The sequence below is a fragment of the Semicossyphus pulcher genome, unplaced genomic scaffold, assembly GCF_022749685.1.
Source record: "Semicossyphus pulcher isolate SPU_LCO1_2020_fin unplaced genomic scaffold, fSemPul1.0.p SCAF_20, whole genome shotgun sequence".
NCBI lineage: Eukaryota > Metazoa > Chordata > Actinopteri > Labriformes > Labridae > Semicossyphus > Semicossyphus pulcher.
In genome coordinates, this window is record NW_027211694.1 from 7,622,329 (window position 1) to 7,646,766 (window position 24,438).

Consider the following 24,438-nt stretch of genomic DNA (forward strand, 5'->3'; position numbering starts at 1 on the left):
AGAAGATAATTGAAGTTTTACCGAGTAACACACGGTAGAAGTTGTTGTATAAAAGTCGTACTCTTTCTTTACCACGTCCATTTGTTCGTTTTAATTCAGTAAAAGTTAATAGCTAGGAGAAACCAGCGTTAATATAGCAGAAAACATGATACACACATGCACTCACGCTTGAAAGTAACGTATGTAGGCTATTTATCCTACAATTCGGCCCTTATAAACTCTGCCGTTACATACTTAAACAAAAATAGAACCACATACATAAACTGTATTCCTCTGCCACAACACGTGATATAGCTTCTTTAATAGTCACAGATGACATTGGATTACTTTTTCAGCCATTCTCTTTTCTATTTTCACATAATATTAATTAGATCTTCTCATGTCTGTTTGGTAAATATAGGTTTATTTCCCGTGATTTGAGCTAAGTGTGGAAAAAGTGTATTCAAAGGTCTCTGAAAATGCAAGGTTTCAAAAGCAATTTGCATTTTAAAAGTAGGGGAGATGTCCCGTCTCGGGCCGCTTTGTTCACTTTTGTGCTAAGCCGGAGGTAATGAATCATGGGCCACACTACAGGAAACACACACAAAAAGAGAAACTTTTTTATCCATACTATTATGTATTCTTCTCATGAGATTTTATTGTATATTTTAACTTAGATTCTTGAGCACTTCTTCAATTTTCTATAACCTTTTGTTAAGATCTTATTTCCTCGGTACTCTTAAAACTTACATGTGAACAAATTTAGAATTTGATCTCAGTAAATTAAATACTTTCTATTTTATGTCCTTCGTTATACACTTAATAAAGTAAATCAAAGTTTTTATTTACACAGTATTTTGTGTCTATAAAACAAAAAAACTCAACCTTTGACAACTTTTAAATTCTGTGGGTGGTTTATAGTTTTATGCCTTTAAAAGCAAACGTCAATGTTATTTATACAGGCCAAAATCACAAAACAACCATTTGCCTCAGAGAGCTTTAAGACCTATTCAGTATACAAAACCATGCATATGAAGACCCTCAGCGCGGATGAGTCAGTCACCTCTGTAAGTCTAATGGAAGGGTGATGCATTCAGTGTCCCGTAATACCTAAAAGCTGTGTACGTGTCACGGGGCCGCTCTGAATGATCATGTTCTTCTTGGTGTGTTTTTATCTGAGTCAACTACATTCTTGTGCTTTTCTCAATCAGCCAAAGTGTTAAACATCTACAGTCGCCTTTTATGATTCATGAAGTATTTAGTCAGTGTTCTTGTTCTTTTTATGTTGTCATCAATGAAGCTTTTATCTGTTGCTCACTTAAAAAATTAATGAAAAAGGTCAATAGATTTTAAAGCATTTTTATATAATGTATACATTGTAAACATAATAAATTAATTAAAGTGTGCAGTCTATGAAATACATTTTTTAAACTGTCTCCAATTAATTTAAACTTTTACTAATGCTTTGGTTGAATACAGTCAACATGAAAGTGCAAAATATTAATTAAATATTACCACCTTTAAAACAGGAAACTTAAGTTTATGTCACTATAATAATCATAACATTATTATTATAATTATTGCATACATATTTATGGTGTCACTCTGCCATGATAGTAACATAAGCCTTATTTTATAAACATTAAAGTTTGACTATTTCAATGTTGTGTTTAACATATTTCTTGTCTTTCTGTAAAGTACACATCACATGCGACAATAATTCTTTTATTATTCTATATGCATGAAATCAAAGACTGAAAGGAATTTTAATCAGTCAATATAAGAAAAGTGTTCAATCTGGAAGAACATAAAGGAATATAATTTTATAAAAACATACTTTAAATGAGCTATTTCTGTTTCTCTAGAGGTGTAATGGCAGGTTTTACCAATTTTTAATAACTTCAAAATAAAACACAAGTGATTTCATGCTATAAATCGGCCGGTAATTTTTGAACAGAAAAAACGGCTTTGACAAACAACAAATATTGACTTAAATTTTTATTGCAAAGTTCAATTTAACAAATAAGATTATAGCTTAATGCTCCCACATTCTTTTTTCTATAAGCTTAATGTTTCTGCTCAATAAAATACTTAAAATCATGAACCATTATCATTGCACATTCATTAGATACTTTGTCATACTTTTCCAGCACATGATAGTATACCATTATACCAACATCCAAACATATTTCAAATAATAAACTATGCTTCAAGAAACACATTGCTTATTCCATTCAATATTATAACAAATTAAATATCATTCCAAACGTATAAATAATTGTAGCTACAGAAATATTTTTTTTGTGCGTAAACGTGCATAAAAAACTACCAAAAATGTTTAGCAGCCAGACCTAATCATAATTGCTTAAGTATTCAAATGATTTGAAAATACTTTCTGCATGCAAGTCCAGTAAATAAAATGTGAAATAGTATGTGCAAAGACAAGCTACATTCATGACTATACTGTGCTGTTTGTGCAAAAAGCGTCTGTATATTTCCTGTACCTTAGGGCAAGATTTGGCGTACTGTATGTGTGATATATGTGTGGATTTCTCAGCAGACCTTAAGTTTGTCCTTGTGCAGAATTAAGTTATCCAGGTAGAGCTTCACCTTCATCAGCGTCTCATGATGGTGACTGTCGGGGAACGAGTTGTCTCTGGTCTGTCCTTGCGGTTTGGCCTGGATGGGACAGTCCATCGTCTCGGCAAAGGAGCGCACCCGTCCCTCCAAACTGGAGACGTCGGCCTGGATCTGACTAAGCAGCTCTGTGAAGGGGCTCTGCAGTTCATTATCCAAAAGTGCGAGGTCATGAGTGATGCTGGTTAGTCCATCGATGGAAGGGGTGCTGACTTCTATCTGTGGAGCCACCGGCAGCTGAGGACAAGAAAAACAGGTAAGCATATCAGGTGATTTTGTGACTTTGAAGTGTAACCTATTCTTGCAAAGCAGATAACAGTTATAATGATTTCTCCCTTTTTTAAAATTATGCTGGGAAAGAAAACACATCCAACATTTTTATTAAAGCACACTGATTAGATTCCCCTCTGAAAAACTGCCTTTTCATACCTTCGTCCTTACTTTCTTAATGTGCTCCAGGGTTATCTCAGCGATGTTTATTATGGTCTTCACAGTTCTTTTGATCAGTTCTCCTTTTGTAGGAGGACTTGACCACCCCGGAGCTGCAACAAGAGAGACACAGAGAAGGGCCTGGAGGATGTGCATCCTAAAAAAAAAAAAAAGAAAATTACAAAAATCTACATAATTCTTATAGGAATTTTGCAACAGTACAAATGACTCCCGTTAAATATGTTAAGTTTGAAAGAATGTTATTTATATCTCCAATATAATGGTGCCCTTTATTGTAAAACAATATATTATAGTCTTACCTGTCTCTTTGGACTTGCGGCTGCGCTCCTGTAACACTGAATGACAGAGAGATCACACATGCCTCTTTGCATGTTCGCCCCATTTAAATAGCCGGCTCTGGACTCGCTGGGGTTCCCTCCTCTCTCCTCCCCTCACTCAAACCCAAGCTTGACCCCTCCAGGTCAGCTTATCAACATGCTCCTATAATGCAGGAAATTCATACATATTTTATGGAAAAATATGTGACATAATTCTGACTCAGTTTCTTTGGGGTTTTTTTTGTATTTCCTGTAAGAGGATTTGATGTTTTGCAGGCCTGTTGGCTAGTGAAAGCCCTTTTCTTTTTTTTTGTTTACTTTCAAGCACAGGAAAATGCGTAGGTAGATGGTAGCGTTAACTGGCATCATGCTGCGCAAACCCATGTGTACGACCAAACATTAAGCAACAGATAATAAGGTACAGATAAAAAGGAATGTGAGATATATAATTACATGTGATTCATAGGTAAAATCAATGCAACATCACACATCATGTTGCCATTTTATAATATAGAATAGAGGCAGTGAGTTATCATCTTGTTACGTACCAGCTTTAAAAGTCCACCGTGGATTTTCTTTACACTCATCTTTTAAAGCATTGATCTTTTTCCTTATGGATTTAAGTACTGTAGCAACAATTGTCTTCCCTGGAACATCGTGCTCATGACGTTTTCCACCTGATTTTATTTCGTTAGTGAAAGTCAGAGACATGAAGTTAAAAATAGAAAATAATAACTACACACACAGTTTGTAGAATGTGGTGGATTTCTGGAGGTGTTTTCGAGTGCCGTCGGAAGGCCTTATGCTTTTACCAACAGGTATTTTTTGGTGTGTAGGCTATGTAGTGTATTTAGCATATGAGAAGAAGATGGTGATGCATACTACAGGAATGTTCCTCTTTGTCGGTCACCAATGGGAGTTCCGTTGTTGCAAACAATAGTGACACAATGGTAACCTCGACATGTGCTGACTAGGACTCTCTTACAGAAGTGTACTTTAGCTATTAACTCAGTACAGTCAGAACAGCATCTATCCTCAAGTGAGCCTATCATTGGAATACCATTTTTCTTTTGCATGTGTTCAACATTTTTTTTAGGAAAACACTTAACGTTGAGGGTTTTTTTTTTGTTTTTATAGCTAGCAGTAGCTTGCTACCTGAACCCACTAGGCTACTTCTCAAGCCTAAGTCTAGCATATGCAGCGCCTTTAGCTTGTTTTCTAACCTTTATTAGTCAAGCTAGCAAAAGAAAGTCTAGAAAATATCTTATTAGTATGTCATCTAAACTGAATACAGGTGCTCATAGTCTGGCTTTTTTAGTTAGTTACCTGAGTACTACATATTTTAACTAACCTGCGTACTTGTTGTCTAGCTAACATGTTTCTGGCTTGGTAACTGACCTGAGTACTTGATGTCTAGCTAACATGTTTCTGGCTTGGTAACTAACCTGAGTACTTGTTGTCTAGCTAACGTGTTTTTGGCTTGATAATTAACCTGCGTACTTGTTGTCTAGCTAACATGCTTTTGGCTCGTTAACTAACCTGAGTACTTGTTGTCTAGCTAGCATGTATTTGGCTTGATAATTAACCCGAGTACTTGTTGTCTAGCTAGCATGTTTTTGGCACGTTAACTAACCTGTGTACTTGCTGTCTAGCTAGCATGTTTTTGGCATGTTAACTAACCCGCGTACTTGCTGTCTAGCTAGCATGTTTTTGGCATGTTAACTAACCTGCCTACTTGTTGTCTAGCTAGCATGTTTTTGGCATGTTAACTAACCTGCGTACTTGTTGTCTAGCTAGCATGTTTTCGGCATGTTAACTAACCTGCGTACTTGTTGTCTAGCTAGCATATTTTTGGGTCGGTAACTAACCTGAGTACTTGTTGTCTAGATAGCATGTTTTTGGCATGTTAACTAACCTGCATACTTGCTGTCTAGCTAATATGTTTTTGGCCCGTTAACTAACCTGAGTAGTTGTTGTCTAGCTAGCATGTTTTTGGCATGTTAACTAACCTGCATACTTGCTGTCTAGCTTATATGTTTTTGGCCCGTTAACTAACCTGAGTAGTTGTTGTCTAGCTAGCATGTTTTTGGCATGTTAACTAACCGGCATACTTGCTGTCTAGCTAACATGTTTTTGGCTTCCTAACTAGGCGAGGTTCTTGTTGTTTAGCTAACAACCTAACAAAATACTCATAATCTAGCCAACAAGTTGTTAGCTTAGTACTTCACTTGAATGCTATTAGTTGTTTTCTTGGCAGCTAACCCAAAACTTGCTGTCCAGCTAACATTATGTTATCTTGTCACCTAACCTGAAAACCCATAGTCTAGTCAACATGTTGTTAGCTAGGTTCCTAACCCAAATACTCATAGTTTAGCTATGATGTTATTAGCTTGATACCTAACCTGAATACTAATAGCCTATGTTGTTAGCTTGTTACCTGAACTGAAAACTAATGCTATAGAATAAAGTCACACGTATTGCAATTGGTCGCAAGGTTAAATTTATTTTATTGTGTCTCCTCCTTTTCACTCACTATAATGATCCTTAAATGGAGCAAGCTGAAGGCTGAAAAGGCTGCTTAATGCTTGTGTCATATGCAAAGCCTCTCCGGCCTCTCTAGCAGACCAGCCCATGCGCACATCGTATGCGTGAAGGCTAAAAATCATTCCACAAAGAAGGCTAAATGGGTCATAGTCTGTTGAATACACATTTGCTTGTGTTTAATCTTAAATCCACCATTAGATGCAGAAATGTTTAGCTTTGCTAGGTCTCATCAATTGCTTTTTCAGACTTTGGGTTCTTATAAATTACTCTTAATATACTGAACTTTGTTTCAGGTTGGTTTACTGAACAGATGGAACCATTGGCTCTATTTTAAAGCTGCAAGTGTAAAAAAAAAAGGTAATAGACAGTGAAAGACTAAGAAAAAGTATTAAGTAAGGAGCTTATTTGCTTTATATAAGTAGGAGAAAATATGCAGAATAACAAAGTCATTTTTCAGACAGGGCAGTTAAGGAATATTCATCAGTCACTGAGGCATGAACTTTTCCACTTCCACTTCATCTGTCATGTCCGCGTTGTTGTCTATCACCTTCCTTCTGATCTCCGCTCTAACTGAGAATAATTTCCGTATTTGGTGACACAGAGGCCCAAGATTCCTGGAAGAAATTAATGGCGAGAGTTTTGTTGAGAGAGCTTTAATTCCTGTAATAAATCTTGCCAAAACAAGCCGTCGACCATTCAGTCATGTGTTCTGCTATCATTGCTCTTTTTTGTCGGAGGAATAACAGGACACAGATGGAATTATTTTGTCCCTGAAGTAGACGATAGGCTACAGAGGGATAAAAGGGGGTGGGGGAATTTATTGGAACGCCAGCTTTGGTCTTTTCCAGTAAGCTTCTAGGGCTCCGGGCCAAGTTTCGACCCCAACCCCCTCTGTCTTGGCACGAACGAACCCCCTTTCTGTTTCAACTGTTTCTCAGTGTAGACGATGACTCGTCTGCTCAGGAAATAGCTGTGATTTCGCTCTCATGAGTAAGCAGGGAGAATCATTGAACAGTAGAAGTAAGACTTCAGGAGGATTCAGACGGACAAGATTAGTTAGAGAGGGTTGAAATTTGCGTCTCCTGTTGTAGATGTTTTGTCACTTGGCGGCTAATTTCAATAAATAACAAAAACTGCTCTTCATCATCAACTTTTTAAACGTACCGAATTTGACTCCACAGTACTTACCTCTAAAGATGACAATATTTAAAAAACAACTGGATGGTTTGCTATGAATGTTTTTGTGCTGACATACACCATTCAGCCATAACATTATGACCACCTGCCTAATATTGTGTAGGTCCCCCTTTTGCCGGCAAAACAGCCCTGACTCGTCGAGGCATGGACTCCAATAGACCTCTGAAGGTGTGCTGTTTTATCTGGTTCCAAGACGTGAAGTCCTGTAAGTAGCGAGGTGGGGCCTCCATGAATCGGACTTGTTTGACCGGTCTGCAGCTACACAGCCCCATACAAAACAAATTGCGATGCACTGTGTGTCTTTCTGTTGGCCGTTTTTAGCCTTCACTCCCTATGCGCATCAATGAGCCTTGACCTCCCATGACTCTGCTGCTGGATCACCAGTTTTCCATCTTTGGACCACTTTTAGTTGGACTGCAGACTGGGAACACCCCACAAGAGCTGCAGTTTTAGAGACTCTCTGACCCAATCGTCTAGCCGTCACAGTTGTGCCCTTGTCTAAATCGCTCACATCCTAATGCTTGCCCATTGTTCCTTCTTCCGACATGTCAACTTTGAGGACAAAATGTTCACTTGCTGCCTAACATATCCCACCCGCTGCCAGGTGCCATTTTAACAAGTCTATCAATGTTATTCACTTCACCTGTTGGTGGTCATAATGTTATGGCTAATTGGTGTACATCATCCCTTTAGCCTTACTCCTAATCCTAACTTTGGTGATCTTTGACCTCTACTTTAGCACCACCACTATTTTTTTTTTTACATGTTTTTAGTGAAATAACTTTTATTGGATGGATTGTTCAGTGTATCAAGCTGCCCAATAATTAGCTTAAGGACCAATTAGCTACAAAGCTAACAACACTCCCTTTAGCCTCAGCTGTTCTTGTGTTTACTGCTAATTAGCAAAGTAAGCATGCTAACAGGCTAAGCTAAGATGGCGAACCTGCTTAATATAACTTGCTAAACCCTTGAGCACTTAAGTATTGTCGTTAGCATGCTGAATGTAGCATTAGCTTGGTTTAACTGCTTAAATATAAGCTAATAAAAGCTTGCTCTTTGCCTGAGTTAGCATTAGCTTGCCCCCAATACATGTTTCCCCTTTGATGTTTCAAAGAGGTTCTACAGTGAAGAAATACAGACTTTTAAAATGGTGACTGTAACCTGCATTATTTCTCTTTTTTACAGAGATAAATCTAGATCCTGCCCAGTTTTCTTGCATGTAACTGAGCGTTTGTTTTTAAAGTAATGGAACACTACCAGAACTTCTCAGCATTTCTGATTCCCTGTTTTTGCGTCATCTCCACTGACCTGGATGAAAACACAATGTTGTTGCCAGTCCTGCCAGCAGCATCACTGACTGGAACAAGATTTATTTTTCTGCCCAGTCCACTCAAGTAGCGTCAAATCTGCTTTATGTAAAGGCTTTTGGCAATTAAATTCAATCACATCACTGGGTTGAAACAAAATACTTGACACATCTTGGAAAAACAGTTCTTGGAAAAACACCTAAGGAGGTGGAGTGTACGTCACGGGGAGGAGACTACCGGTCAGAATTTCTTAATATAACTAAATAAACCTGCTGTTAACTCGTTTATTTTCCGTTCGTGAAAACTTTACCGGAACACTTCTTGAACCATCTCCTGTTTCTCTTCATGATGGAGTTGAACAGTACGTCCTTGGTTGCAGTTCTCAGAACGTCCTCTGGAGAGCTACACTTGCCCAGAGATTTAATGGAGCATCATTTCACTGCTCCTCTCAGAATTCATGCATATAAGGCCTTTAGTTTTTGTGGATAATAATGGATCTTTAGTAAGTATTTTTATGTGGTGTTTGATCTTATTTGATCTTATTGCAACAGCTCTGTTTTCAGCTGATTTGATCACTATTCTTTATTAGTGATATTCTTACACTAATCTGGTCTCTTGCTGATTTGCTTCTTCATGGCAAAGGGTTATCCTTCCATTTATCTTTAGTCTTTTTGCTTATGTGTCACTGCCAAATTGGCTTCCTTTACACATTTAATTTTGCATCAAATACCTCCAAACCACAGATTCTGAATATAGAAAATGTAAAGTCACATTGCCTGTGGTTACAAATGTAATTTTCTTCCCTTACAGAGAGAGAGAGGACTAAATGTGCATCCACCAACCCCTCGTCCCCATCTGATGACATGCATGAAGCGCTGCCCTATTTCCCCCGGCGGTGTGTGACACACAAACTGTGAGCCGCCGTTGTGACTTCACTGGGAATCTCTGGCTCCCAATCCGAAGGTCAGTCTGAGATTTGGTGATTGTCAATTATTGAATTGCAGAAGCCTGAATGTGTCTCTGGTTTTAGTTAGCGTTGTTGTTGGGCTGTCAAACCCACAAGGTATTTGTACTTGTACAACAGGCAAACAAAAGAGACTAAAACAACAAGGAAAGTTCATACCTGTGTAGTATATTGGACAGAAAACAAGACAATACAGTCATTTATATTAACTTTATTTAATCTTTATTGAACAAGTCATAACACGCCTTTAAAGAGAAGGTATAATACAGACAGAGAGAGAGTGTAAAAAGACTGAACAGACGACGCTACTCATCTGTATAATCACGCACTGTTCTGCATACAGTATATCCACGTGTATGTAAACACTCCTGAGCAGTCACGCGGTTAGTGTAAGAGAAACGTCCTCGTCAGCGCACACACACACACACACACAGCCTCAGGTTGTGACGTATAAAGCACATTGTGAAGGCTCAGGGGTTTGGATAAATAATGACGTTTATGTAACACACAGTGCGTCAAAGGCTCAGAGCTACATTTTCCTTCGGCTCATTTCACTCTGTACATCCTGTTTCCAAAGGTTATTCACATTCGACTGATGTTCTTATTTTTCATGAAACAGTTACTGTATGACATGTTGTATTTCTAACATTATAGCCTGACATGTTTGTCGTAGATTGATGCAGTTAGAGCAGGGTGTCCCTCAAAGTGTGGGGTGTGTAAGTAGCAGCATGCAGGGACAAAGTCGACATCAAACAAGTCACAGGCCAGAGATGGTGCAACATCATAGAAAATATCAAACACAGTGTACACTCATCTGCATGAAGACAACATTTTAAAAGCAGATTTTTACACAACAGTTAGGCGACAAAAATAAGGCGACTGGTCCTACAAAACATGTTATTTTAGCCCCCCCAAAAAGAAATATTAGACTTTTATAATAATAAAAATAGTGTAATAAAATTAATGTCTTAATAGATTCCTCAGTAAAATATGTCTCCCTATATTTTGTACTGTAGATTTCAATCTTTCCGTGCGGGCTGGATGATTATCCTCTCGCGAGTCACAGTGGACAACGTACCGACACTTCCTGGAAAAAAATGTAAATAAATTTAATAAAATAATAATAATAAATAATTTTTGTTAAATAATGATGGTCATTTCTCAATTTCACTTTTTGAAGTGTAGCATTCCACTTTTCAGTCTGACGTCGGGGCGAGTAAATCTGCCGTCTGTTTTCAACTATAATAAGACTCTTTGCAGATTTTTCTCAGGTTTCCTGATGCTTCTGCCTAATCCTGCATTATGCTTCTAAAAGTCCCAAAACACCCAACTTTTTGGGCGCTGTTTTAGCTCACATGGTCCCATGTACAGACGTGCTGCATGCTATCCTCCTCTCTCTCATCCCCACATGCCTCTCTTCAGTTGTCCTATCTAACAAAGGCAAACAGAGCTACACCTAAGTTTTGGCCAAGCCGTACTCACCGCGACCCAAAGCGCCGTCAGGGGAAAAACTAAAAGGAGACGTCTGGTTCTGATGCCAGAATCCAGTGCAGATACTTTTTGGGGTAAGGGCTTCCTGGCTACTGCCTTTGGAACAGCAAGCCCAGACCGCAAAAAGACCCACAAAGGACAGAAATGTGACTCCGTCGTCTTTTGGGGTTTCCTCAGCATCTAAAGAAGGAAAAAGAGCCATCAGCACATTCCTAAAGAGGGGAGGGTTAAACATGGGTGGAAAATCCCCTTAATAAGACTCCATACAGCTGTTACAGTCCCTAAGATGAGCTATGAATTATATTTAAAGTGGGTAAGTCAAGGTCAGCATCCAAATCCTCTCATAAACAACTTTTGCTTCCTTGGTCAAACATCTGTTGCCTACTCGAGCTCCTGATACTCTTCTAAACCCCCCATTCTTGACTCACTTTATGAGTTCCTTCTGTCCAGAAAAGCTTCAACTTTTTCTCCCTTTAAACACGATTTTTCTATAATTTACTCTGAGCCCAGCCGGCCTAATCCACACCGCACCTCTTACTGTTTTTTCCTAGGAAGTAGACCTACAGCAACCCAAAGCAGGATCTTTAAAAAATATTGTCTTACAGGTTTAATTGCGTGTGATGAATTCTCTAAATTTGAGATGCGTGTTTGTTATCGCTGCATGGCTGAGGGAGACGGCCCCTGAGGGAGACGGCCCCTGAGTGCAACGACGCTGAACGAGAGGTGGAGGACGACAGAGATTTACAGATCCTGTCTGGACTGCTACATGTGGAGAAACATATGGAATATGGTGTGAACTGTAGCAGATTAAATGTATCATAAGCCACAACATTTTGATTATAACTCCATCAAAACACATTGTATGGTCTCATCATGAGATCCTTGTAAATCTGATCTCTGTTCAGCACCTCAGAAGCAACATGGTGTACAAACGGAGTCATTCTGGACCGAGAAGCTACATTTAGGAGGTTTAGATCAGTGTCACATTTAAAGTGTGATATTCTTTGCCAGGTACAAATCTTTGGAGACCGTATCCAAGTACAAAATACAAACATTTGATTCGTTATCCTGAAAAAGATTCCAACCGCCGATGAGGTCCACCAAGTAGGTGTAATACTGCAAATACAGTTGTTGGTGCTTGAATAGAATAAGATGAAACAAATCATTTGATCCTTTTTTTACATGATCATACATGTAACAAACATTGTCTCCATCTGCAGCCAGAAAAACAGCAGTGGCTGGAGGACCACCATAACCTCTAATGAAGCACACACACCCTTTTCCACCTTGTTTGGACACCAAAGAAACCAGGGCTCTCCTAGAATTCCTGATGTTCCGTCGACCCCAACATCCAGGTTTGACCAGCAACCGTTCGAAATGTGTCGAAGACCTTAGAACAACATCTTGTGGAAAAATGTAGAGGATGAAACAACCTGTGCTGTCGGCATGTTCGCCTCATTGTTTCGACAGATGAGACGAATCCTCAGTGTCGGACAGGAGTACCAACTTCTTCTTCCTGACCCCAGTGTTCTCTAAATGTCAGCGAGCTGCTACAGTCCAGACCTTAGAAGGGTAAGGTGTTCTCTCTTTCTCTCACTTTAATATCTGCCCTCCACCATCACCACATACAAGATCTTCAGCTGTCATTGACTCCGCACTGGTCATGGTCTCACTGTGGGGGGCTCTGTGGTACAAAACAGCTCATCTTTTAGATTCCTCTGAAGGAACACGACCACCAGCTAACAGGATATCTGAATGGGGTAAACTAATATTGCTCGAATATCGTCTTCATTCCATCAATTACATGCCTCTATCTACTTGACAATCTGAAACACACTATCCATTCATAGCTTTAATGAAATATTGTGTAAAAGCAAGAAAATCGTACACAAGATATTCTCACTTTTTGAAATTGAGGAGCTAAACTGAATTGTTATTCTACTGCCACTTACCTAGCAACATTGGCGACACGTTGCAAGAACTGTAGGAAGTGTTTTTAAAATTCCCGCTGTTGATTTTTAAACACTTTTTGGACAAATACTCCTTTTTCCAACGCCAAGTACACAAGTACAAAGTTAAAAGAAGACGCCTGAGCAGAGGCAATAAATCTCAGAAATGCAGCACAGATGTTTCAAAACCGTGTCCGAGATGAAAGACCACGTTACGTCTTCATAAACGCTCTAAAATGTACAATACATTTAACCCTAGACAGAACATCCTAAGTCACACCCCGTGGAGCGTTACAATACCTGTTACATTTAGCATGAACACTTAAGATACACAATGTCTCACATGAGTACTGAATGATTTGTTTCCCATCTCCTGCAGGGAATGCAGGAAGTACAGAGCTTCCATGAACACAACCCTGCCCACCATCAGGAGCCAGCCGCCATTAAAAGCTGAGCACCACCCTGCATGAGAAAGACACCACCAAAAAAAATAACGGACTACAAATCCACAAGATGACTACAACTACGATGCTGGGCATTGCACAAAAAACTTTCCATCCAGTCTTGTAAGCTTCGTTGTGTCTTCATCCTCTCAGAAACAGCATTTGTAAAAACACAATACAGTATAATAATCTTTTATGACATGTCCAGGTCATTGTTGCGATTAAGGTTTGACCGTTGCAGCTTGAGTGTAGATCACATCATAGCTGAGGTACTGCCATATTGCAATTTAGGTGTAACTCAACGTAAGATCTTTCTTTTATCATTTATTAATAGTGAGCGCTTAATTTGGTTCCTTTAAATTTCAGCTGATGAAATTAATTTGCAGTGATGCCTTCTGTAGAGGAGGGAGGGTAAGAATGAAACGAATATCCCTCCCAGACAATCTTGAATTACAACCTGCAGCAATCCTCTTTACACCAAATATCTTGAGAGTTGTGTTTGCGACTATAAAAATATAAAAAATCTGCTGGAATTCTGGGAATTAGCGTCTTAACTGAGCATCCAGCTGAACTCGAATCTGGAAAAAAAGGGGGTAAAATCCTGCACCAAACACCAGCTTCAAACTGCGTGTGTAAATCCATTCAATGTGCAGGCCTACATCATGAAATTTCATGCTCCAGTAAAGAACAAGTTCATAAAAGAAGAGCTTTAAAAAGAGCTTTTGTGGTGTGTGTTGAGGAGGCGTGCACTGCACACGACCACATCTGGATGAAGGGGGCCTTTATGCCTGTATATGGCTGTTACGTCAAGCCCAGGGCGGATAGGGACCAGCAGACTGGACCATCTGCACACGTAGGCATCTGCCACACTTACCTCACCACATGCGTCATATGTGGGGGGAAAAAGTGTCACATCCCCTACTGCTCTTTCTCTAAATCTGGCCCATATTCGGCTCACTTTGTTGCCACTCATGAAATACAGTGTGTTTTCATTCTATAGAAGGAATAACGGACTCAAAGGGGCTCCAATTATCTAATTTCCTACAGGCCCCTAACCAGTGTGAGCTCCCCAGCCTTCTAGAAGTTTCTGATGTAGGTCCACCTTCACAGAAAAGCATGATGAGTCCAGTGTTTAGAGAATGGCACCTGCTCATCGGCCTTTAAAACGATGGATGCAAAAGGGGGGAGCGCTCTCCGTGGTCCTGAAATACACCGAGAGCTGTCCGTGGTGCTGAAACCCTCTCTGAGCTCTGCGTGGTGAACGCCCTGCACGGGGAGCCCAGATTGTGGAAAGAGGGGAAAGTAGAGTTGATAAAAATAAAGAAAAATGTTTAAACGATCAAAAAAATAAATACAAAAATAGCGGGAACAATCACAAGTTGCTGTGTGGATTGATCGTGCATGAATTGGCACTTGTTGCCGTTGAAAGCCTTGCCGAGTGGGCAATATGTGTTGCGTGCGTGTGCGCGCGTGCTCCCGGTTAAATCTTCGCTATTGTACGCTAAAAGAAGTAACGTTACTTCTTCTGGATTCCACGCGCACGACTGCCCCCCCATCACACACAAACACACACACACACGCAAACACACACCACCCCGGCTGTAAAAAGTAGCCTCTTGGAAAATTACGATCAAGCAGCTTCGTTTCTATAGATAGCTCCGTGTTAATGACACTCACATTTACATTTAATATCTGCAATTGTAAGCTAATGAGTGATTGGCGTTGCAATTAGACGATATTGCTAACAAATATCGCTTCTTTCTGTCACGTTTTTTCAATTATTTCAGATAAATTGAAGCTCGTGCGGAGAAATTTCACAATAAAATGCTCTTCCCTTCAGCGAACACTCTGTCTCAGCGGTTAATATATATCGATGGATGCAGAATTTGTATTGCCTCGGTGTAACGGGGCTGTAGACTGAGCACGTCCTCCGCTGCGGTTAATGATAAAGAATTGCGATCAACTCAGCGGAAGTCAACACGAAGACACTTTTATTCTTTCATTTTTTTTCTCCTTCTCTCATCCCGCATCAACACGTCTCTCCGGAGGAAGAAAAAAAACACACACACACCGGCCGCTCTCACGCTTCACCGTCAAGTCAAAACTCGGGGCTGAATTTCTCAATGGCTCTCTATATGGCAACACACAGTCTATATAAGCACGAAAACAGAATGGCAGGCAGGTTGTTGTTTCACTCACTTCAACAATAAGCAAAGAGGAAATAATAAGAATAGAATGGGCTCACCCAGTCATCACGGATCCGAGGAAGCGTGCATCATTTTTCTCTTCCCCCCCTCTTTTTTCCCTCCAATAATCCCTGGGAATTTGAACGGCACCCATTGATATGCAGCAGTAGGGTCCCCCCCTTCCACCTCACCCCCCCTCAACCACCACCACCACCCCTCCACCTCCACCCTCTCACCCTCCCTCCATCCTCTCTCTCTCGCTCTCTCTTCTTCCCAGACGTCAGTCGCATTGCCTCCCATTCATTCCGCGTCTATATTTATTTTATTTCCTGTGCATTTTCTTAATCTTAATCCATTTCGTCCTCCTCCCTCCTCTCCGGAAAATGCTGCAAAACCTCTAATGGAAGCCACTCAATTCCTCCAGTCTGCTTCTTGCTGGTGACCTGCATTGACGTCATTGCGTCATTAGGTTTCCCCTGGAAACACGGGAGAGCCAAAAATAGAAACACATTAATTCAAACCCCAGGCTGGGGGGGAGGAGAGGAGGGGGGGCTGGGGTAGAGGGGTAGAAGGGGGCTGTTTTTGGCGACTATTTCTTTCTATCAATCTATAATCTTCTGACCAATCCCTCCTCACCCCCCCACCCTGGAGACACACATACAAACACACACACACACCCCTCTCTCTTTGGTTTCCCTTCGCCATCTCAGCACACACACCATCACGAAATATCCCTTTGTCATAGTGTTAGAGTGTATTATATGACACTTAATTATTCTGTATTACATTAAGTTAAGTTTATGCTGTTTTAGCATCATTATGCTCTTTATTGTACAGCTTTTGTTATGCTTTTGTTGTCTTATTGTGCCTTATATCATAATATCCTTATAATCATAATGTAGTAGTCTCTTTATTTGTTATTAAAATGTGTCATCATAATAAAAATAGGGACTTAAATGATTTCATATTGAAGTATTAACACATTTGTCTATCACACTTTTTGACGCCATTTAAATCAACTGCGTTTTTTATCTTGCAATTATTATAATAGTATAATAGTTTATGTTTTTATGGCTGTATTTAGATTAAATTCATCAGCCTTTATAGTCCATCTTATGGGAGATGCTCACATAAAGCACTAAAGGTTTATAATAAGCTGAATCCCTTTCCCTGCATGGCCGGGTTTACCTGCTAGGTGGCCCAGGGGCAGAGAAGGCGCATGTGGCCCCCTTTAGCCCCCGTTCCTTCCGTGATCTGTGCATCTTTCACTCCTACCTGTGCCATAGCTTTGCTGTGTGGTGACTGGATCAAACCTAATTTTATTTAGGGAATATTTAAAACGGAAATAATAAAATTTTTAAAACAAGAATTTGACACAGGGAGTCAACGACTCATGATTAGGAAAGCAGGACCTACCGCTACAGCTAGCTCTAGGGTGTTACCGCTTTGTACGATAGCTCATCTGTACTGTGTTAGGGCCCGATCAGACAGAACACGTTTTAGGAGTTGGGGGGTGGATTTTTTGTCATTGTTTTCAATAAGAGGGACGCTTTTTGCGCGCTGCTTTTGAGTTGCAGAGCGCCTCAAGTTAAAAAAAACTTGAAGTCAAAGCAGAAAAGCACCTGACGTCATGGCCGTTTTTTCTGTTTGTCCAATTGGATAAAAGGAGAGACGGGCCTTCTGTCAGTTTACAATATAACGGTTATGTTAATAACTAATGATTCGGTTGTTGCCTTAACAACAGTAAAAAAAAAAAGGCGCAGCGAGCTGCTCTTTTTTTGACCATAGGTTTCAACAAAAAAGGCAATGCAGTGCGCCTCGCGTTTTACAGCCTGCAAAACGCGCTCTGTCTGATCTGTCTGATCCCTTATGCTGCTAATTACGGAAGCCCAAAGCGGACATGCTTCCATAAATTTGATTTACTCCGTTGTTTTCTGGAGACCTCGACTTTTTTATCTCGTTACCTCGAGATAACAATGCTGCACCATCGTGACGTCAGATGATCGGGATCATGGGAAAATGGAGTAAATAAAATGTATGAATGCATGTCCACATAGGGCTTCCGTAGAATAGAAAGCAGAGAGGTTCTTTTCTCCATCTAATTATTAAGGGTTTTTTTTGCTTCCCACGACACTCGCTGTTGTTTGTAACCATACCTACCTGTTGGAATGGCAAAATATAAAAATATATATATATTAATAATATAGATATATGCCACAAATGTAAAGGCCCTTTAAATCTCTTTCTGGCACAAACAGCATAAAAAGACAGCAAACAAAGATAGATAAATATGTGACATAGTTTTTAGTGATGAATAAGTAATGCCCACCCTCAGGCTGAGCTTTCAGTAAGAAACAAACAAATTAACGGCATTCTCGGATATTCTAAATCAAAGATAAGGAATTAGTGGGATCGTAGAATCGCTCCCAGAAAGATAATCTAACACTGTTTCTAAATACTCTGCGTGTAAGATCTTTATACAAAGCCTACTGTGATAGCATCAATAATAAACATAAGAGGGATTATTTGTTTTCATATGCAGATATGCAGACACATTTGCAGATTTCTTGCAAATTATGTCCAACACTCATATGAATATATAAATACATATATTAAACATTACCCTAAGTAGATAATTATTATAAAGTATTATAAAGTATCCCCATATAGGCTTATAGACATAATTGTAAGACTACTTTCTGTATCTTTCCCCCCAATAACTTTATTAGTAAATATTTAAACATACTATATAGTTGTATCCTCTTCATTCATTGTTCTTTCATTCATGCAGTCATTCATGTACTTCTTAATCCATTCACATAACCAGGGCAGCCACCTTTCTGTGACGTAAAGCCCTCCTCACATTTAATCGCTTTAGCTTCATCTATCTGCTCTGATGTTCCAGATCAAGTGACATACGACGCCGCGTGCGACCCCCCCTTCTTCACCCACCACCGCGACCGTGCACCACCGCTCACACACAAAGCACGTGCACACGCTGCCGCCTCGTGACACAAGACTCGGGTGGAGGCACGCGCACTGGCACATGAGTGGTGATGCTGCATTCACGCTGTGGCCTTAAAGAAAGGAAGAAAAAAAAGGAAGAAGAAGAAAGGGAAAACTGTCAGCATCGCGAGATTATAACGGACTACAATGGCAAACTGCCAATCGTTGTCAAGGTGATTTCCCTAAACAAGTGATTCTACCACCCACAAACAGTGTTGTGTGTGTGTTCACGTTTAATATGTTGGTTATTGTTTGCTTATATTATTACTCAAGGCTTCCATTTCTGCATAAATCCACAGCGCAACAGTTCTTGCTAAATTTAGCTTCTCCTGTAAAACAAGGCTACAAAAACATCCTCTTGAGAGTTGCTGCTATCGTCCATCTCTGTCACATATTTCACTCATTAGTCTTGTTATTTTGTTATGACCTATAAAATCAAATTTCAAAATGATCATAAAATATTATGCATAACCAAGCAATTATGTACCTGTTAATAAATTGTCAATAGCACACGTTATTGGATATACTTGTTCAGTCTTCACATGTTCCATCCATCCTGTCTTCACAGGTGTATAAACAAAGCAACCTTTCTGCCCTCCCCATGGAGCCGCAGTGCCCTCTCTGGATAACATTCAAGTACTTTTGCTCAAGGGAAAAAAACAAGTCATTTCCCCCCAAAGACTTTTGTTGTTTGTTGGCTGGCCTGTCTGATTTGTAATGGGATATGTTTCTCTCACTGCACTGTTGTGGCGCACTGTAAGGTTCATCATGATGTGCGCAAGGACTAGCCAATGACACGCTGTACCTTGACCAGTTTTCATGTTTAGGAATTTCTGCTTTAGTGTGAAAATTAGAAATTCTAGGATGGCTTGGCCCACAACTAGCCGAGGATAGTGCTGGGAATTACGACTATTTGAAGGGAGTCGGAATTTATGGCTCAATTCCTTTCATCGTTCGCAAATGTCACAACACTACGAGGTAGAGAGTGGTCAGACTCGCAAACATGCCTGCTCTATATTCTCCCATGTCAACACAAACGCATATTTAAAATTCCACGCTTTTAAAATTTAAAAGGAAACAGGAACAATAATCAACGTCATTGATTTGCCAATAATTTATGTCAACAAAAAAACAAACTTTGAGGAGGGTTTTAATGTTGCTCACCGTCAGCACTATGTTGTGGTGACATGAATTGCTACACAAGACCTAGTTTAGTGGAGTTGCAGTTGAAAAAAGCTGCCTGTGGTAATTTGGCATGAAGGGGAGTGGCTCTAGGGCAGGCAGTGAAATTTGGGCACAACTATATAAAGAACACCTCTCGCCTATGACTCGGTTCCCGTCGTTCGCACCAGAGAGCCGTTCAAAAGAATCGGATCGTTTGCGACACCAGCCTAGGATAAGCGAATAGCAAGGATAATGCTGCCATAATAAAAACCATTAATAATATTTCTATAACCTACACCTTTACGAATTGGCCATCTTAAATACAGCAAAAATTAATCTGCTAACATGTCTGGCTGCATACATGGTTACAGTATGTCCATGGGACACCTCATGCTCTTTTTTTTTTTTTTTAAACCAAAGTAAAAGAAAATACAGAAATTGACTACTTAATTTATTAAAGTCATTTTAATATTACAGAGCTTTAAGGTAAGCATGAACTGGTGAGTGTAAATGATGTGATAGAAAGGATGTTAATTGCTTAATTGTTGATGCATTACACCTGTGTAGAAGCATCTGCTTTAGTAGGCTATAGTAGTAGTAAGGCATCTCCAGTAGTGTAATTTTAAACTTTTCCCTTTTAATTTGTCCCCTGTCTGTATCTGCAAGGCGTCATACTGTACCACCAAAGGAATGTGAGTTTTTCCTTTTCATTTGAGTGAAGTTACCCTTTAAGCCACGTTTTGTGAGGGCCTAATGGGTGTAACGGTACATTCAGCAACAAAACTACAAGTATTGACGGTGAAAAATAATGATTGAGCTCATGTTACAATAAGACGAACGGTCAAGCATGGTTATGTGGTACCTTTGCCACAAAGAGTGAGCTTATAACTAAGTAAGCCTAACTATAACGGTCTGGCACGTGGGGTTTTAAATGATATGCTATGGAGAAGCTTTGCTGCTCAGTAGCATGTAACGTTAGGTTCGAACTTCGACCGTTAGCGTCCTTCCAAACGTTTCCTAGACCCGTTAGCCAAGCTAGCGTTAGCATATAACGTAAGCTACTGTAACGCCGTTCTAAACAAGAGCTTACTGTTGGCGACAAATGAATGCTCGTCGCAGGCTAACCGCTAGCCGCACGAGAGCTTTATGACGCAGGTGCTGCAGGCCAAACGTCAATTGAACCTGTTGAATGAGCAAGTATAACTCTTGTGCTAGTTTATGAAGGTGTCAACGCAAGGCCAGCCGGCTAAACATGCAACGTTAATGGCATTTTTAAAACATATTTATTTATCTTAGGTGATGGCATCTTTATAATTGACTGGAATGGAATGGTGGAAGTGGATGGACTCTGCAAGACGCCTGCAGCCCCAGAGCAGAGACTCAACCTGGAGCATGCATCAGAGCAACCCTGCAGTTCATGGAGGACCTGCCCTGCAAAACGTGGACATTTCAGGTATGAAGATTATGTTTACATATTTACACTGTTAATTTATTATGCATGACCCTTGGATATGAGTGCATTTTTGTTGAGACTGTCAGACAGGAGCTGTGGTCATTTGTGAGGCTGAAGTTTGAGAGGATGTTGTGTTAGGAATAGACTGAATTTACACTCTGTGCATGGTCATTTGGCCTGATGGTTTAATGACATTTTACCTGCATGAGTTGCATTATTATAATCCTGCATACAATTGGCATCCCTGCTGTGCCTTTCAAGTAGCCTAGAGAAAGTGAAGCATCCAAGTTTATTGTTTTTGCTTAGAGTACATTGAGCTTTCGTAAACTTATGACATTAAGAAACCATAAACTGATGGAATGATCAGATTGCTTTTAATACATTGCTGGTCTTGTCTGTGACAAGAATTGGCAAAATATTGCACAATACATATTAAGTGTCAATATGTGTTTTGAGAGGAACTTCTTTGTCAGCGTTTGTGTTCGGCAACTGTTTATTTTGTATCTCAAATGCTGATTCCCGGCTGATTGAAGAGTCTTAGCTCTGTGGTTGTGACAGTTATAATGACAGTGATGACTGTCAAGATGACTAGATGATATAGCCTACTTTTTGTGTGTGTGTTCCCGGGACTTCTCTTTGTTTTGGAGCCAAAGACGGCATGAGATGACAGTTTTTTTTTTTGGCAGATCCAGGATTGGATAGTTAGCTCTTCAGTTAAATCGTTTTGTGTTGTTTTCTTCTGATCTTGGGCCATTTTTTATAGTTTAATTTACCCTAAAGATGAGATATAAAACCATTGTTCTTGACCAAAGAAGGGTTTGTGGGGCATTAAGAATTCTACAGCTACACAGTTGTAATAATTCTTATAGTGTCATTTGTCATGATGATACTGTCCATAGTTCAAAGATAAAATACCCTATTTTTTTCTACAACAAGCTGTGTTAGTCCCTCTAGATAAAACCCCAGTTAGCAAAATGCATTTTTTTCTCACCTCACCCCGCTGCCTCAGTCAATATCTAATCTTCTTCTTCCCCTTTGTGATGTTTCTATTGATTCCCCAGACAAGTTTTACCATGCTCCTTAGCATGTGTATTAATGATCTCTCGCTTTCCTCTCTTTTTTTTTCAAACACACACAAGCAACTGGTGTTCTGCGAGGTCGAAAAACACTTTGACAGGGATGTGTGTGCGTGTGAGTGCAAGTGTGTGGGAGGGTTAGCAGTTGCAGGGACTGAAATACCAAGAGGGACTGATGAAGATGGAGTGAAATGAGTCCAGTTGTGCTTAAAGTGTATGAGTTTGTAATGTGTTCTGGAGCTAAAGTTGTCTGGTGACAGTAGATTGTTTCCTCACTGACCCAGGGACAGGCAACATTAGGGTGGTAGCACTGCACCACAGCACACTGCGCTAACTGCTTATGCCATCTGCTGGCTAAAAGCAAAAACTGCAGTCACAGTGATAACTCAGATCAGTCAGATCAAATACCTGTTCTGTCGGCTTTGTCAAGCATCTTTTATGCTTTGATAATCCTTCAATGCATCTCTATTTTAGTCTACCCTCACACATCACTTTTCCTGCACTGAATTGCTGTGCTTAACAAAAGTGTGCAGCGGTTCAGATAGGATTAAACAAACAGATTTGTCCACAAGCACGAGAGAAGGATGAGAGAGAAAAATGTAACAGGCTTCTTGCAGCGCTGGCCTATCGGCGCGCTTCAAATTTGGGCTAAATTATCCTTGCCACTGGCAAATCAAACATCTCTCTGATGGCAGCATTCAAAGCCTGACATCAAGCATGTGAAATGTCTTGCAAATGAAACACAATTAGCTTGAAGAGTATTATGAAATGATGTCTGCTCTCTCTGTAATTCAAGATCTAAAATCCCAGTCGCTGCATTTATGAATGAATGAGCTTCACCACCTCTCAGTATTTTTATTTTTTTTCTCGCTTCTTTGGAATTTAAATGAATGCAAAGATCAAAGCCCCCCTTCAGGAGGAAGAGGTGGTGCAATAAGCAGAAACCCCCAGACTATTCGCACAGCGGTCCCTCTTCTACTGTAACTCAGTCGCAGCCTTCATCACTCAGTCAGAGGTGCTGCTGCAAACCGCCACCAGGGGGCAGGAGTGCTCAGGAGTGTTTTTTTTTTCTCCCTCTCTCCCTCCCTCATGCCTTCTTTTCAGTTTGTCTGTCTGCTCACAGCGGATATAGTTACACACATGCATGTGTATGTACACCGAACTACATATGAATTGTGAATATTAATTTCCTTGGGGAGAAACTAGCTGTTTACACACAGTTGTAAATAACAAAAATGCCCGTGCGGATATCACATCACAGTTCTCTCCCGAGCCTGGGATGACATTGCAGTTTCTCTCTGATCACAAGACCACATTACGCTTGCATGTGGCCCCGAAGTGACTTCACAAGGTCACAACCGCCTTGTTTCCCCCACCACCCCCTCGCTCCGTCGCTCAATCGCTGCGCTGCATCATCAAGTTTCAGTTGCATCACACATCCCTTCAAAGCTGCACATCTACAGACTCCCTGTTTGTACCAGATTGTTAATGGCTACTTTTATTAATTTCACAGGGAGGCAATCAAACAAAGCCCTTCTCTGGGGGGTTGCAGCAGATGTCTGCTGTAACCTTCAAAGTTTTTTTCAGATGGACCCTTAACAGGCAGGCCGCAACCTTGCTGTTTGGAGGATGAAACAAGGGGAAAGAGCGACACAGAGAGAGGGGGAGGAAAAGGAGATAAGAGGAAGGAAGTTGCACGCAAAGATAGTTAGGAAAACAGCGGGAAAGAAAACATAGAAGAAGAGAGGAGGGAGTGAGAGCGAGTGACGGAGGGCGGCCCGATATCAAAGGGGCCTTTGTTCGAGCCTCCTCCAGTAGCTGTGTGAGGATCAGAGCCAGAGAGCAGTGGACCTTGAGGACCTTGAGAGGGGGAATTGAATGCTTACGGTGCAGAACTCTATCTTCAAGGCTCTCTGCCCTCAACTTTTTCATTTTTTATCATTAATTATTTTCCCGCTAATTGCCAGGATTAGAAAAAGAGGGAGAATGAAAGGGCGCTCTGGGTCTCTGGAGCCTTAGACCAGTGTGTGCGTGTGTGTGTGTGTGTAGTATGCGTACATATACACTCCTGCCCCGTATATATAAAGAAAAAGAACAAGGGGAAGAGGCACAAATTGAACATTCTTGGTCAGCAAGGTTGTTAGCACTCTGCAGCTGATTGTGCTTGTTGAACCATACAGCTATTTCCATTAAGTTTAAGAAGATGGTCATAGCCGAGCAGCGTCCTTGTACGCCGGTTAACACTGGAGGTGATTGGGTTTGATTTTTCTCCCAC

General features: G+C 40.3%; 1 protein-coding gene across 1 annotated transcript; it reads right to left on the reverse strand.

Moving 5' to 3' along the window:
* Positions 1-2,532: 2,532 nt before the first annotated feature.
* On the reverse strand, positions 2,533-3,219 carry LOC138599772 (leptin-B-like). The gene is made up of 2 exons (XM_069671529.1): positions 3,046-3,219; positions 2,533-2,853 (listed from the first exon to the last, which is right to left on the reverse strand). Exons 1-2 carry the CDS (start codon positions 3,199-3,201, stop codon positions 2,533-2,535), a joined length of 477 nt encoding a protein of 158 aa, XP_069527630.1. The 5' UTR covers positions 3,202-3,219.
* Positions 3,220-24,438: the final 21,219 nt, after the last annotated feature.

What these genes read in the sequence shown, in the direction of transcription:
- LOC138599772 (XM_069671529.1), bottom strand. Translation starts at nt 3,201, where the DNA reads ATGCACATCCTCCAGGCCCTTCTCTGTGTCTCTCTTGTTGCAGCTCCG. An exon ending in TTAAGAAAGTAAGGACGAAG is followed by an intron (nt 2,854 to 3,045) that starts GTATGAAAAGGC and finishes TCTTGTCCTCAG; the next exon opens with CTGCCGGTGGCTCCACAGAT.